Source organism: Ambystoma mexicanum, chromosome 1p (assembly GCF_040938575.1).
Source record: "Ambystoma mexicanum isolate Mex_15411 chromosome 1p, UKY_AmexF1_1, whole genome shotgun sequence".
NCBI lineage: Eukaryota > Metazoa > Chordata > Amphibia > Caudata > Ambystomatidae > Ambystoma > Ambystoma mexicanum.
In genome coordinates this window covers 739,859,792-739,876,357 of record NC_090921.1, presented here as the reverse complement: position 1 = coordinate 739,876,357, position 16,566 = coordinate 739,859,792, and the positions used below count along the sequence as shown (strand labels likewise).

Below are 16,566 nucleotides of genomic sequence, written 5' to 3'. Positions count from 1 at the left end.
ATATACGTTAGCATGGGTTACACAGAGCATATAATTCCATACAGCATCCCGCAGTCCCTCACAACCCTTGCTCTCCCCTGCCTCCAGAAATCCATGCCCACTCCCCTCAACGAGAGCATAACAGTAGTGAAAACTATTGAATAAGCAGAGGTTTCTCAACCATGACCCGGTATTTCTTCGCATATTAAAAAAAGGCTTCCAAATAGAGACATACTTGGCATATCTCCCTTCGCACAGGGCGGTCATTTTATCTGCAACCAAAATGTCCCATATTTTCACCCACCACATCTGGGATGTCGGGCCTTCAAAGTTCTTCCCATTGCTGGAAATGTTCAACTTGGCTACTAGGAGACAGTGCCCAATCAAAGTAGCCATGGGCCCCGATAAGGGGAACACCCCATCTCCTGTATCCCCAAACACCTCCCGGGGGCCCATTGGCAGCGATAGGCCCGTAATTTCTTTAATGTTCGCCATCACCTCCTTCTAAAAATGTCTGCTTTCCTGCAAGTCCATATCATGTGCAACAGAGACTCCACTTCATTCACCCCTGCCAGCAATTAACAGGGTACTCGGCTGACATATGATCCAATCTCTCCGATGTAAGGTGCCATCTATAGCATAGTTTGTAAGAGCTCTCCCTATCTGTTGCCCATTTAGAGGACTTGTGCATCCGAGCCCATATACGCAGCCATGCCTCATCCTCAAGCCCCAAATCTTCTTCCCATTTACGCATGTAAGGGAGACGCATTATTGGCTCCCCTGTGTCCAGTAACTTGGACAGTTGAGAGATTTTGCCCTTGGATATCCCTCCTGAATAGATAATTCAAGCGGGTTCAATTGCCTGGTAGCTCCACGTTTCGTGGGAGGGTGAGAAGACCAGTGACGTAATTGGGCATGGCGAAAACGCTTAGTTTTAGGTACAACAAAAACCTCCTTAAACTCCTTAAAAGTTAGTGGTCGCCCATCTCTACATAGCTGCTATAACCGCTCCATCCCGTTGGTCAAAGCCTCAACCCTCCCCTATTCACACAGTGGATGAAAATCTGGATTATTCCAAATGGGTGCAAGAGGACCTATTCCTTGTACTGTTCCCCATCTGCGAAGCGCCCCCCCATGCAGCCGAGCCTGCACCACTGACGAGTAGGCCTGCTCAATCAATTTCCAATTGGGCATTGAGTCAGTATCGCTCCAGGTCAACACATGCGAAATCTGAGTAGCCAAATTGTAGCTAAAGACATCAGGTAACCCTAGCCCCCTACCTTCAATGACCTCAACAATACTCTCCTGGAGTTCTATGCCTGTTTATTTCCACATATAATTCTGAGACTCTTTCCCTGAAGTGCCTGCAGCTCTGAATCTTAGATTTTAACAGGTAATGCTAGGCAATAATAAAGCAGCCTTAGGACCATGTTAACTTTAATCGCAGCAATTTTGCCAAACAAGGACACTTCCTGTCCAACCCAGCTTACTAATTCTTCTGACAGCTCCCTAAACAACGGCGGGAAATTTGTCAAAAAAGTCTACATGGAATCTGCATTCCCAAATATGGGATGGCTATCTGGTTCCATTTTATCTGAGCAAGTGTACTCAAAAGAGCCCTATCCGGAGGTTGCACCAAGACGTCCAACCCATGCGACTTATTATAATTGACATTAAAGCCTGAGACCTGACTTGCCTAAAGTCTGCTAGCTTCCCCAACACTGCCATCAGGGAGGCACAAGAGTTCCGCAAAGACAGCAGAAGGTTGTCTGCATAAAGGGAAAGTTTGTACTCTGCCCACCTTTATCCCTGAAATTGCTGCATTATTTCTATTGAGTCATGCAAGCGGCTCCATTGTTAATGCCAACACCAGGGGGACAATGGGCAACCTTGTTTGGCCCCCCTGATTATGGTCAGGTTAGGACAGTATCTCCCATTGACCCTAAGGGAGGTTGATTGTTCGTGGTAATTGACCAAGACCAATGTGATGAAACTAGGGCTAAAACCAAATGCTTCCCGGGTGCGCCAGATATACCCCCAGTTCACTCTGTCAAATGCCTTGTGAGCATCCAATGTCACTATCCCGATTTCTACCCCCATCGTCTGCCCCACCTCAAGTAAAATCAGAATACGCCTCACATTATCATGGGTACTGCGCCCTCTGATGAACCCAGTCTGATCAATATCTATGACCCTCGGGAGAATTTAGCCACCAGAAAGCGATTAGCCCTATTTCCATTGGCATAATAGTATTGTTTGGTTTTAACATTGCTTGTGCTGTCCTATCTGCTAGTTGTTCTTTCAATTTCTTACGCACTATTCTCAGTTTATGCAGCAAAACGTGTTATCCCCCCATTTTATGATCCTGTCCGTCTGACTTTGCTTCCTCCTCTAGTGTTTTCTGGACCAACTGTCGCTCTCTATTATAGGCTCCAGCCTTGCTAAGTAATTCCCCCCCGCAGCACTGCCTTCATTGCATCCCAAATGATTTCTGGTGAGGGGCCTGAGTCACTATTCTCCCAAAAGTAATTATTTTATAATATAACCAATGTCTTTACACAGCACCTGATCTCTCAACACTAGGTCATACAGCCTCCAAAGGTGTCTAGTCGGCTACGGTCTGCCTTCAATTGCCACAGTGAGTGACACAGGTGGATGACCTGAGAGCGTCCTGGTACCTATTTCCAATCCCCTCACACAACAATATAGAGCACTAGGGATCAGCAATAAATTTAATCTGGAGAAGCCCCATGAACATGTGAATGGAAGGAGAAATCTCTGCCCTTCCTATGAAACAGCCTCCATGCCTACACCAACCCTAGTTCCAGAAGCAGCGGCACAAAGGAAATTGCACATTTAAATCCAATCTAGATGCCGGTAAATATTTATCCAGCAGATGGTTAGGCACCGGATTAAAGTTACCCCACCCTCCTCCTATCACAATCTCACCCTCAGCGAAGGCCAATGTTTGAGATAGTAAGCCTTCCAAAAAGCTATCCCGTCCCACATTTAGAGATATTAGAGTGAACAGGTGCTCAAAGATAATGCCTTTGATACATACATAGCTCCCCTGGGGGGTCCCACAAAATCTTAACCCTGGTCATTGGGACCTGTTCACCCAGCAGAATTGCTACTCCCTATTTGTTCTCCCCACCAGAGGCAAATAATAGTCTCTGGAATGCTTTGGTCGCAGCTGCTTTTCATCCTGCAAGAGAAAGTGAGTTTCCTGAAGGAATACCATGGACAGAGTCATTTCACTCAATATCAACACGTGAACATTCCACATTCCCACCTGGACACAATCCTCCCCCTCTACTTCCGACTCATCCCCTGACATGACACCCAATCAGCCCAGCCTGGCATACCAAGGGCTCCCCACGCCAAACGCCCCCATATGCAATACGAATACACATAGTCATCCCCACAGTAACCATTTGTAAATTAAATCCTGCAACCCCCTTCCCCAAAAACAACCAATAAACATTTGTCAAACAAATTCTTAGCTTCAACCACAAGATATATGGTATGGGAATCCGATTTGGAGGGAACCTGAACTCTCCTTCAAAAGCTTCCCCATTTCCCCTGTAACCCAACACAGCCCAGAATTATCGCCCAACACTGCCCTCTAACAAGCTCTATGAGCTAAAGATAACACAGCCCAGCAAATAACACCAGACACCCAAAATACACCTACTGATTAACAGGTTTCCAGGTCGGACTCTTCACTTTCCTGTCCCTACCCACTTTCAGCCATTTCTCTGATCCGCCCTGGCTAGGAGCTGAGCTCGGCCCCTACGTCTCGCTTGACGGTACAGAGATCTAAAGAATTTGATGGGACTCTGTAGCTGGCAGTGTAAGTTGCAGGCTTCATGCTTCCACTGCCAGTTCTAGAAATAGTTAAAAGTAGGAGATTTCAGTCATGTGTCGTCTGGGTAGGTGAGCTTCTTCAGAGCTCCCCCTGTTGATGTGATATCTGGTGTGCTCCCTCGCCTGTTAAGGCTCAATAGCTCCTTAGAAACAGGTTTGGGCCCTGTCAATGACAGAAGGTAACTTGCCCTTTCTCTTAAAGCCTGACAAAGACACAATAGTGTGTGCTTACCGCCACATTGCACTCTTTAAGATGCAAACTAAACTTGGAAACACACAACATTCTTGGAAAAAGGCATTCAGGTTTCCGACCGCGCCATGGCACAGAGTCAGCCCTACTCGACCTTAAGAACCAACTACTGAAGCCATGGACAAAGACAAGACCTCACTCCTCCTACTCCTAGACCTCTCGGCGGCCTTTGACTTGGTTGACCATAAGATCCTGTGCAAACACCTCGCCGACACAGCATACTTCTCCCAAGAAGCCACCGCCTGGATCACCTCCTTCCTGGACGGTCGAGCAATGAGAGTGTTCTCAGACCAGGCATCCGCCCTGTCATCACCCATCAGTTGCGGAGTCCCACAAGGCTCATGCAACTCCCCCACCCTCTACAACCTCTTCACTCTCCCCTTATTCAGTGACTCAGAATACTTCAGCATAGCCTTTACAAACTATGCCGAGGACACCCAAATTCTCCTACCCCTAACAGGTAACTATGAGCAAGATCTTAAGACACGCCAAGACACATATGCACATATCCAGGCTTGGATGGCGGCAAATGGTCTATGCCTAGAAGGGGAAAAAAACAAAATATTGCTATTAGGCCCCAAAGAAGCCTTAAAAAAACTAGGCGACAACTATAGTTCCTTCAGCATCGAGGACACCATCATTAAAACTTCAGACACAGTCAAAACTATCTGGACTCCATCCTATCAATGGACAGGCAAGTCAGCGCCATCTCATCAGCGGCAGCACTTACATCAAAAATCATAAACGCTGTGAGACCATACCTATCTCAAAAAAATTGCCTCAACATCGCAAGAGCCACAACTGGTGCAAAACTCGACAACTGCAACATTCTACTTCTAGGCACTTCCAATAATAATATCAACAGATTACAAATCGCTCAAAACAGAGCCCTCAGAGCTGCACTAAGCATACCCAGGAGAGAGCACATCTTCCAGGCAAGGAAAGATGCCCACTGGCTCCCGGTCAAAGAACGTATAACATTCAAAGCTCTCACAATCACACACAGATGCATCACCCAGTCTGCCCCAGAATACCTAGCGGAAAGAATACACCAATCACCAGCCCACAGACCGAAACGTGACCAATACTCACAGCAACTCTCTGTCCCTGCATTCAACAGAGCTAAAGCAGGCGGCTCTAGCTTTGAGGGACTAGCCCCCAAAGCCTGGAACTCACTTCCACTCAGTCTAAGAAAGGAAGAATCCCTGGCAACCTTCAGAAAAGCTCTAAAAACAAAGTTGTTCAACTAGACTGCCTAATGTCATGCACGTTCGCTTAGCACTCTTCCTTTGTAACCTGTAACACCTCTCTACAATGTCATCTACTGTCTATATCTGCTTCTGTAACAATGTATAACCTGCACCAAGTGAATACCCTGTATAACCTGTATAGCATGCACCAAGTGAATATCCTGTAACAGTGCCATGAGGTCTCCGGGCCGCTGGGCGCTTTATAAATCCAAATAAATAAATCATAGCCGCTCATCTAAACCCACTGATGCCTTAACTTCTCTAATGAGAAAAGGTTTTTTTTTTTACCACATAGGCAAACCTATAACAAAAATAGACTGGTTGTGGATATAGTGAACTTTACTGGTAAACTCTTTAAACCTTTGCAATGGCTTTTCACTTTGGACGGCGAGAATGTGTTTGATCATCTCAATTGGCATTATATAAAACACATTTGGCTCTGTAATGGCTAGTACAAATTGTCCAACTTTAAGCATTCGTCTGCAGCATGTGGGGTGAATGGTTACCCGTCCACTAAGTGTGATACGGAAGAAACAAGGTTGCCTTCTTTCCCCTTTGATATTCACTTCAGCTATAGATCCCTCTTCAAGCAGTTGAGATCGTATTTTGGGCCTCAAGGCCTTCTATCATCACAAAATCACTCTCTTGAGGGATGGGATTTTCATAAGCTACTTGAAATCCATCATACCTGCGACAGATATCAAATTGAAATCATTCCAGACAGTTACAACAGTCTCTTCCATTCATTTGGAATGAAAAAGACTGGGATTCTGAAAGAAGTTAATTCCATTAAGATTCACATAACAAAATCAACGTTATAATTTCTTGAAGGTTTCATTTTAATATTAACTGTGAACTCAAATTTCCCAAAAATGAAGAAAGCAGTACTTTATAGTAAATTTATACCTAGCATTATGCCACATCGTTCTGTAAGAAATTCCATTCTTGAAGTAGCAGGACTAAAATAGCTACCTGTGGAAAAAGGGTTGATGGCTAGTATTGTTCCCACAGCTGACCTATTGTTTAAATGCATTATTCCAAAATTGTTTGTCATGTTTATCAATTCTTATCACGAGAGTCCCAGCTTGAAACACCATTAACTCTTCAAGCTTAAGAATTCATTTTATGCTCTCGTTTTATTTGTTGTACAGACCCTGTTGATCAAGATAATTAAAGCCACTTTGTGTCACATACAGGGTGAAATTGACTTATGTATCTGGAAGAGTGCGCCGCTCCGAATTTCGCATAATTTCTACAGCAAACAAGACTGGGTGGGCATTTTGGATCCAGTCATCTACACATATTCATTTGCAGCACAATTACAAACTACATTGGGGTGGCGACCAGCACCTGCTGATTAAACTGTGGATTCAGAGAGAAAGAAGGGTCCATGTTTAATCTGGATTGTGGCAAGATCATGTTTCAGTCCCATGGCAATCCTTCCCTCCAACAGCCTCACTAATGTGTTGCAGGAAAAGCTATTTTGCAACATAAAATTACAACTTGCATTTCTCCTCGACTGTCTTTGCTAACCCTATTCTCCTGTGTTAAAGGGCCAGGTCTTTCTTCAATGTTGATTGTCAGTGTTGACAACGTTAGGGCAGTTCTACCAAGAGGGTACGCCCCTTGAATTTATGTCATCATGGAAAGCATTTGCTTTTGGGTCGATAGATTCTTTTATAAACTCCTACATTTCTGGGTAATGCAAGGGAAATCGGAAAAGTGAGTCTTTCGCAAACCATGCAAGCACCCGTTAGCTGCAGCAATTGGACCAATTTCGCTAATCAATCTGCGCATGAAAATTCGTACACAGATTTGAGACTATGCAGATTCATAGGAAAGGTTATTGGTTCAACTCCGAGGGGCTGTGAGACGGCACAAAGGAAGCTCTAACAATAGGCACGTATTTGACATAATGCATCATACCGAGCGTCCACTGCGTCCAAACCTTCTTGTAAGCCTTGACTGCGTGCAATGGGATTGCATGTTTAAAGTCGTAGAGAGATTTAACTTGAGTGATCTTCAACTTGGGAAAACATGTACAGCCTTCTTATGGCCCCATCAAACTGGAAAGAGGTTCTAAGAAGGGTTGCTCTCTGTCCCAGATTCTTTTCACCATAGCCCTGAAGCCACCAGCCATTTCCATTAGAACCTCTAGAAACATAGACTGGGATCATGTGGGAAATGCTGAAAGCAAAATGCTGCTTTTCACAGAGGACATGCATGCTGCTTGTACTGCTTGCACTCCTAACTGGAAGAAAAGCTCACTCACTTACTAGATCAAATATACTCTTTTGGTTCCTTCTGGTGCTCAGTATCGAGTAGGATGATTATCTCCCTGATGGTGAACAAGAGCCCGGTCAGTTCCCATTGAAATAAGGAAAATAAATTATAAATACCTGTGGGTCCATCTCCATAAAGAACCTAGTAACTTTCTGTCCTCCGGCATAGACCTCCTAAATGCATTGATCGACCTTGACATAGAAAGATGTCAGAAACAGAATCGAAGTTATCACATATGGCCTAGAGAGCACACCAACTCTCCTATGAGTTTGGGGGTTTTACATTTTTTTCAGTAGAGCTCACTAAGGGCTGCCCTGCACTCTACTGTGGACTTTTCCCTCCCTTACCCCAAGGCTGCCACTAGAAATCGGTAACCCCTAGTATCAACGATCAAACGTGCTGGTTTTGATGACCGAAAGGGAAATGCCTTGTCTATTTGACTACTGGGAATTCTTGGTAAACCCTAGCCGTTCACGCTCCCAAAAATGAACTGGCTCAAATGTTCTACTCCAGATGGATTAACACGAACAGTGATAGAGCCAAGCCCAGATAGGAGCGGCACCCTGCTACATATGCTGCAGCACTCATAAAATAAGAGGAACCAAAGAGACGAATCGGATTCTGTGCACAAAGAACACTTATCAAGGAATATGTGGCAAATGGGACCATCACACTTGTCTGATGCTTTGTTTCCTGATATGTGGATACACCCTTCCAAAGATATGCCTGCAAAAAGAACATTGGGAGCTGTGGTGAGAAAACTAAGGGACCATGTGAAACCAGAGTCCAGGATAGGGCCAACTGATAACATTAAAGAAGTTGCACTCAACATATCCCTACCATCTAACCAAAGGACACTGTATATGCTTCATTTTACACAGTAGTGATCCGTGGATTTAGATAGTAACGCCCATCGCTGGAAATGACGGCCTAATCTAGGCATCAATACCTATAAACACAGGTCAGAGAGAAAGACCTCAGAAAATTATGACGAATGCCACTCTCAGCAAGATATGTTAAGATGTAACTGCTGCACGCAATTGAATGGACGAGATTTTATAAGCTTGTCAAATACAGAATGCTAATTAATCTTGCTTTCCACAACGTTGTTCCTGCCCCTGCCGCCCGTTTATTACCCATCACTTATTTGCCAGAGAGAAACGCCATGTTTATCTTTGGTTAATAATAGAAACGGTCTATATTGGGGTTCATCAATATGTTTATGCCTGTGACATGTATTTTTCATAGAGATATGTTAAGAAAGAAAGACAGGAAAGCGTGGTTAGGAGGGTTTATGGTCTTTCCATCGGTGCAAACGCATTGAAATGCAAATCCATCAATGGAAATCCATCGAATGCCATTGCATCAAAATGCTATCTTTTACATGTAAAGGTGCATTTCCATTGAAACCAGTCCATTGAATATATAAATGGACACGTTTAAATGGAAATGCGTTTTGTTGAAACGTTACATGGAGCTGTCCAGTGCTGAAATTTTGGAACTGGCCATCTCCTTGTAACGTTTAAAAGTTTATTGTATATTTGGGGGGTTGCCCCCCAACCCCACGCACCTCCCCACCCTAACCCAACACCAACCCTAATCTAACCCTTAATCTAATCCTAAATCTAACGCTAGCCCCAACACTAAACCTAACTCTAATCTAACCCTTAACCTAACCCTTTACCTAACCTTAAATCTAACCCTAGCCCCACCCTAACCCCTAACCCAAACCCTAATCTAACCCTTGTTCCTAATCTAACCTTACCCCTAACCCTAATTATCCATCAAAATTAACCATTGAAAATTATTCAATGAATATGCTTTTCAATGGAAAGGCAATTCAATGAATAATTTTTTCGATGGAAGGTTATTCGATTAATAAGTTTTAGATGGAAAGACCAGACACCGGTCCAGAGTATTGACCCCATTTCCCTCCTGGTCTGCCTCTATAATGTGCTCAATTCCCATAGCAATAGTGATCTACTGCCCAGCATGTCCAAACGGGTGGAGGAAATGTAATCTTGATGCCAGAAACTACATGGTCTCACAATTGGGAGAGGGCAGCAAAGTCATCTTATTGGATTCAATTGCAAAAACATTTTCTTTGTTTGTACTTCGCTCCAACGCGATTTCACAGGGTTTATCCGACTACTTGTCGGTACTGGTGAAACTGATGCTCCTGGGTCCCTAGCACATATTTGATTGTTCTGTTTCTGGATACAAAGATTTTGGAAGGAGATTGATCATGTCTCTAATTAAAAGAATAACGAAAATGTGTTTACCATGGGATTCGCTCGCTATCCTTCTAGGGGCAACAGACGAAGACGATTGTTAGCTATTGTGAACTCTTAAGAACAAATCTACAAATTACATTTTGCACACATTTCCATAGTCCATTGATTGAAGTAAGTTGTCCACTCCCTCCTCCATTGTGCATAGTTTGGCATAAAGTGTGGTATGAATTGTGATGGACAAATTAACATATTTATTATAAAATTCATAGACATTTGGTTCCCTTTAATTGACTGTATTCATGCCAGCGAAGACTATGTTACTGGACCGGCATACTCTGAGTTCAGCGAGCGGGTGCCTTTCCGCCTGCCTGCCTGGCGGGCGGAATGGCACCCACTCAAAAGCAGACAGGGAAACAATGCACTTTCCAAACAATATTTCTTTCAATAAGACACTTCCTTGTTTAACAGTATCTATGTACACAAACCGAACTCAGTCAGGGCTTTTTCCTTGTATTGACGACTGGTTGGTGCCGGCGGGGGTAATTATAGTGGTAGGGAAATGGTGTTGGTGTTTATGCTCTCACGTCTCTTTAGCCATTCAACATTATCGGAACTGCTATTCAAAATGCCTATTTGTGTTACTATTGCCTCTTACTTAGTGTGCTCGATTGTGCTGGTATGTTTAGTTCTACTTTTCGTCTTATTGGCCAACTGGGGGCAATGGTGTTTACTTGTGTGACACTGGTTTTGTCCAAACTCTTGGTCATTTTATGCTGGAGTGATAGTGGAGGACCTAGCAGAAATGAGCAGATATAGAACAACGTTCAGCACTGATATGTTTGTCAATGTATCATCAGAATTCTTTGTTGTGCCATCAAATGTAATCTTTTTCACTTGATGACCTGCCCTTCAGCTTTCATGTTCTTTGAGCAGGGCCTTTTCTTTATGGGGCAAACATAAATGTGTCCCTATAAATGTCAAATGCCAAAACTATTGGATGTGCCTTTCCTTGTTTTCCTTTGCGTTCTGTTACTTGTAGTTTTGATTTTCTCAAGGACTACCACTGCCAGAATGCAAAGGAAAAAACAGTGTAGGAACTATGTACAACATATCTGCCACAGCATGACTTTGATGCAGATCTTTGTTTGTACCACACTATCTGCAACTCTCTCTTACTAAATATTCCCCCTCTAAACCTCTGCCACCAACTCTTTGTGTGTAAAGAGTTTCGCTAAACAGAGGGCAGGAGGTTGATCACTTTCATCAGCTGGCTCTATCCTCTGGAACAGCCTCCCCCGCCCTCTTCGTCTTGAGCAGAACTTCCGTAAATTCCGGAAGCTCCTCAAGACTTTCCTCTTTACCTCCTTCTTCCCCCTTTCTCTCCTGTGCTAATTTCACAGTTGCTTGTTTGGTGTCCAGGGCCCATATGCATCCTCGGGGCCCTGACCTCCCACACTGAATCACCCCAGCTTCTGTCTGTTCTCAGCACTTGCCTCGGCACACCCTCCACCCTGGAGGCTCGCACTTACCATAAATTGCACTTCGCTGGTTGCTCACACACGAGCACTCCAGCACCTATCGCATTCCCCCTCCTGCCTGCACTTGCACGTTCTGAACACTCACAAGGCATAGTAGGTTTGTTTCCCCACCCTCACTGTATTTAATATTTTTATATATTGTAATGAGTCTCATCCCCATGCCCCCCTCCCTGTTGCCCCGTGGGCGCTTCGAAACGTTATCGACTTGCTGTATAACCACCTAAAAAGCAAACAATAAATACATCTATTTTGCATTGAGTTATGAAATGTTAGATCAGAGTTTGTACCAGGGGATCAATCGTTTGTAGATTTGGAATAATTTCTTTGAGGTGCCTTCCTCCTTATTTTTTGTGCCCAAAACGGATGTGTTCTCCTTTGGTACGCCATTTGTGTTTGCTCTAGAAAAGTGTATTGCTTAGCTTGCAGGCTTTGAAAAGACTAATAACCGATACAACACTCACCTGCATGTTGCACTCTGTACACTCTCAGCGGCACTACCTTTGTCCTTCCAACAGAGAAACCTTTATTGCCTGCGATGGTGGCGTTGGAACCATCAAATGTTTCTTGATCCACACTTTTTTTAAAGTTGCATGTTATGAGGGGCCGTTGGAGATCATTAGCACATGGGCATTGTTATTGATCTCCTCTCTGCCAATTAGAATGTTTAGAATGCAGTCAATAACTACTGGTATTGGCTGTATTCTGCATATTCTGTCTTCAAAAGCAGATAGGGAAACAATGCACTTTCCAAACAATATTTCTTTCAATAAGACACTTCCTTGTTTAACAGTACCTTCTTTTGCTGCAGTGACCTATTTAACACACCAAAGCGAAACCTATACTTAAACAATAATCTCTTAGCCGTCATAGTTACAGGCCTGAGAGAAGCGAGAGCCTTAACGAAAGCCCTGGTGCATTACCTGACTCAGTAATGCCCCCCGGTGAGAGGATTATTGCTATTAGTACCCCGGCCCGATGGACTGGGGTACTAAAAGCAATTTTCTTGGTTGTGCATTTCGCAACAAAGAATTATAAAAAAAAGGCCATCAAGGACGGGAGAACATAGTCCCTCCTCCCTTTCCATGGTGGCCATTCAAAAAATAGAAAAAAATGTTTATAAAAAAAATGGCCGTCATGGAAAGGAGAAGGGACTACATAGTCCCTTCTACATAGTTCCTTCTCCTTTCCAGGGTGGCATGTCGCGGATCGGGGTGGACATGCTGGAAACAGAAGTGTTTCCAGCGTGTCCACTTCCGATGAGGAGCCAAAAAAGAGGTAAGTGGAGCGAAGGGGTTGGGGGAAAGGGAAATCTGGGGAGGGGTAAGGAGAGTGGGCAGGGGAACACTTACCTGATTTCCCCAACGAGGGGAGATGGTGGCCGCCAGCCCTGAGTAGGCTTAGGGTGGCGGGATTATCGTCTAGTAACTGCTAACGCCTGCGTTTCGAGCCTCCTCATTGGCTGGAAGGCCACCACACCCCCCGCCCCTTTGCTGGGTACTAATATGGGAAAATGCTTTCACTTTCTTATACAGAAACCGTTTACTTTTACAGGACGCCTAATGAATGATCATATTAAACATGTTCCAGTTATATCAAGTTTGCAATTAAATTGCCTACAAAATGAAAACAACCTTCCTATTTAAATACTACAGAAGGAAACCACATTTTTTACTAACCTAGTTTGTCGATTTACTTTACTCACAATTCAGCTTTTTTTGTTTCACCACCACTACAAAACGTGTATTGCTACCACCACTATGTGCCAATCGGCTTACAGACCTCGGGAGGGAGTCATTATGATATGGGGTAATCGATAAATGTTTGTTTCAATGTATTTTATCTACCATAAATTCGATGTTCATTTTATTTATTTTTTGGGAAGAATTGCATCTAATTCGTAAAAAATGTATTTAGTATAATCTGATTTTGCAGAGTGGAAATTTTAGGGAAATTATTCGAAATTTGCCAGCCAAGCGAGGATGAAAATCCACTGCATTTACTATACATTCAATTACCTCCCCTGCTGTTGGCTTTGTCAATCCTATTTGCGCGTGCAATATGTGTTGTCATAGACTGGTGCAATAGTTTAAGCACTTTTTTTCCAAAATGTGTTCTGGAAGCAAAAGAACCTACTGACAAAATGTACATTTTCAAACCATGTTCAACTCTTGTTTTCAGGGAAGGGGCGGCGATGGTTCAGATCGACGCAGACACTGAGAAGGGAGGCTTGACCATCAACCAGGACTTTCTTATTAATTTTGGGAAGGAGCCAGGTGGGGCTGCCCTCGCCCATGAAATCCGCTTAGCTGGAGGGGACAGCACCTCAGAGATCTGGATGTAGGGGCCTTGGGAAAGGGGAGGCTGGTCGGCAGTGGAGCAGCAGGAGGCTGATCTGTAGTGATGGGCGGGAGGCTGATCTTGTCCAATTGTAACTCGCTTTTTATTACCATTCCCTGATTTGTTAGTGATTTTCTAAAGCGTGATGCAATAAATGAAACAATCGCATAAAAACAATCCAATAAACCTGTTTATGCATGGCGACGTGTGGTTACTTCAATAAGTGCTTTGGTTTACCCCATTCTGTCTCATGGTCTGGCTTGAGAACGATATCTTGATCAGGTTTGTGTTTTAAAGTGTGGTCGAATCAAACCAATGGCAGACGTATGCACAAAGCGGAGTCATGCACGGCATGCACTGCTCCTTTTTTTCATTCAGAGGCTCATAGTTTTGCTTTTCCTGTTATAAGCGCAGGACTAAATGTACCCGAATGCAAAATGAGTTGACTACTATGCAAATGACATCGGACATCTTGAGGGTTCTACATACACTCTGCATAAACTGTGATTGCCCCCAAGTGAAATGGGGCTACATGGATTAGGGGATGGGAGAGGGCCCTTGACTGACAAAGTCGGTTATTTAGGGTTTCAGCGCACCACTGGCCGCCTTTCTTTGTTCTGCTGTGCAGAAGCCAATAAACTGGTATCCTGATAATCAGCAGCTGCTTGCCCCTCACGCCATTGCTTTATCTTGGACTTCGCCATAGAGTGACGAAGCAAGGTGAGGCTGATGGTAGAGGTAGGCAGGCCAATGAAAGCTTGAGTCTGACTGAAGCCAAATGTCTGGCTCTTGTTTGGTTCTCGATTTCCAGGGGGCTTGGAGCCAGACAGGAGCCTGGACTGATAAGTGTGCTTTCCTTGCCAGATATTTCACCCGGGAGGAGGCAATAAAGATGCAGAGATGATTGAGAAAGAACAAGAGGGCGTGAGGGGGGGGGGTGTAATGTGTGCAAAGCAAAGTGGGAGAAGAGCAGGCCCAGCTCCAGGAACTTTCATCTGGGTAGGCTAGGTTTGTGATCAGGGGGGCCCAATTTACATTGGGGGTATGAGTACCCTAAACAAAGTGCTGCCATTAATCCAGATTTGCCAGATCTGTGATCCAGCAAAAAATGCCTTACCAGATCCAGACAATACATCCGCACCGCTCTGTAAAAAACTGTAAAGATCAAAAGAGAAACAAGGAAAATAGTGTTGCAACATCAGTCTACCTATCTTTCCTTGACATCTGCTCCTCCCGTTTCTATTATTTCCACTTCTCCTTCACCTTTCACCCCCCAGTCAGCGTCCATGAGGCCAGGTCCCCTGACCACCATTCCATTTACCACCAATCCCAACTACCCCAAAAACCCACACCATGACTTTCTTGGCCTGGTTGGGTAGAATCAAGGGTGATACTTCCTCCTCCTCTGTGAGATCTGAGCCGCAAGGCCACCAGTCTTTGTTGCATCTCAGATGGTGTTCGCTCATCAATGCCACCCTGAACAATGTGGCTTCTCCCAGAAGGCCCCACAGGAGGTGCTTGTGGACGGCCATGTTGTTGTAAAAGACAGGCCCCCCTCCAGAATACTGAAGCAAGGAATAGGACATTATGTTTCTTACAAAATGACGTTTCGAAGCACATTTTATTTTTTGTTGCATTTTTGCAGAGCATTTTAATTGAGTTGAGTGCATAAGGGAGCGCTAGCATGCAGGAGAGAGAGCAAAGGTGGGAGGGAGTGGGATCAGGATGCAGACAGTGCAGGTTGAGGGATTTCCGGCTTCCTGGTATCACTCACAGTGGGGTTTGGCAGGGAGGAGGGGACCTTGGATCCCCTGCGATGTCCCTGTACATCATTGTCTGGCACATACTGTTTATATACTGGTAATGCAATTGTTGATGATGGCTTTTTGTTTGATGTGTTTGTTCAATAATGTGGCCTGAAGAAAGGTGTGTGTGTTCTTGGCAGGTCCTGAAACATGCTGTGCCCATCTATTTAACCATGAGTGAGGCATTTTTGGAATAGCTTATACTGTTAACTAAATCACTTCTAGAGAAACCTCATTTTTGCAGCTAAGGGACAGTGTGATTAAATGATTTGCCCGGGATCACACACTTTGGTTAAATGGTAAAGCCAGAATTTGAGACTAGCTTAAAATGTAGATACTTGACCATGCATCTTACAAGCTCAAGATAGTTAAAATATATGTTGAAGTTTGGATTTGAATACCTAAAATAATACTCAATTATATACAATCACTTTAAAAGTCACATGATAAACCAACTTGACTTTGAGGGAATGTGTTGATGAAAAAAAGTAAAGGTGTCAATTGGTTTTTTATCCTAAATTGCACAGAGGGGACCACTTGTGTTTGTAGTATTTTTCATAAGGGCCCCGTCATGCAATTTGAATTGTTTCCACCAAGTACTGGTAAAGCAAATATAGCCTTTGTTCTTCACTTTTTCACTATGTGACTGGAAAAGTGTAAATCCCTCTCACAATTAATGATTGTGGGAGCCACCATAATGGTTTCTTTTCTAATTTGTCTGCTTTTACCAGCGTGTAAAAGTCAGGTGGATTCCATAGGAATCCATTGGTGTTCTACCAACATAAAAATACATGCAATCCAATCGGATTTGGCAAGGGCACATGTAAGAACAGGCAAACATGTTAAGTCTGATCTGGTCTCCAACTTAGCCTACCAAATCTTACAAAATCCTGCAGTGCATAAAAAGTGATGATTAATACTTTTAGCACCACTTTTTCCACTCCCCTTGACTTGGAAAAGGACTCCCTATGATTGTACCTTTATTTTCCTCATCCCGAATAGAAGCATACAAGCTCCAGCATA

At 43.9% G+C, this 16,566-nt stretch overlaps 1 protein-coding gene across 1 annotated transcript in view; it reads left to right on the top strand.

The window, feature by feature from the left end:
• LOC138580049 (methanethiol oxidase-like) overlaps positions 1–13,940 on the top strand; it is a 293,543-nt gene extending 279,603 nt beyond the window's left edge. Inside the window, exon 12 of the mRNA XM_069650285.1 lies at positions 13,580–13,940. Coding sequence (XP_069506386.1) covers positions 13,580–13,742 — 163 coding nt within the window. The 3' untranslated portion in view covers positions 13,743–13,940. The remainder of the gene's footprint in view (positions 1–13,579) is intronic.
• The last annotated feature ends 2,626 nt before the right edge of the window (positions 13,941–16,566 follow it).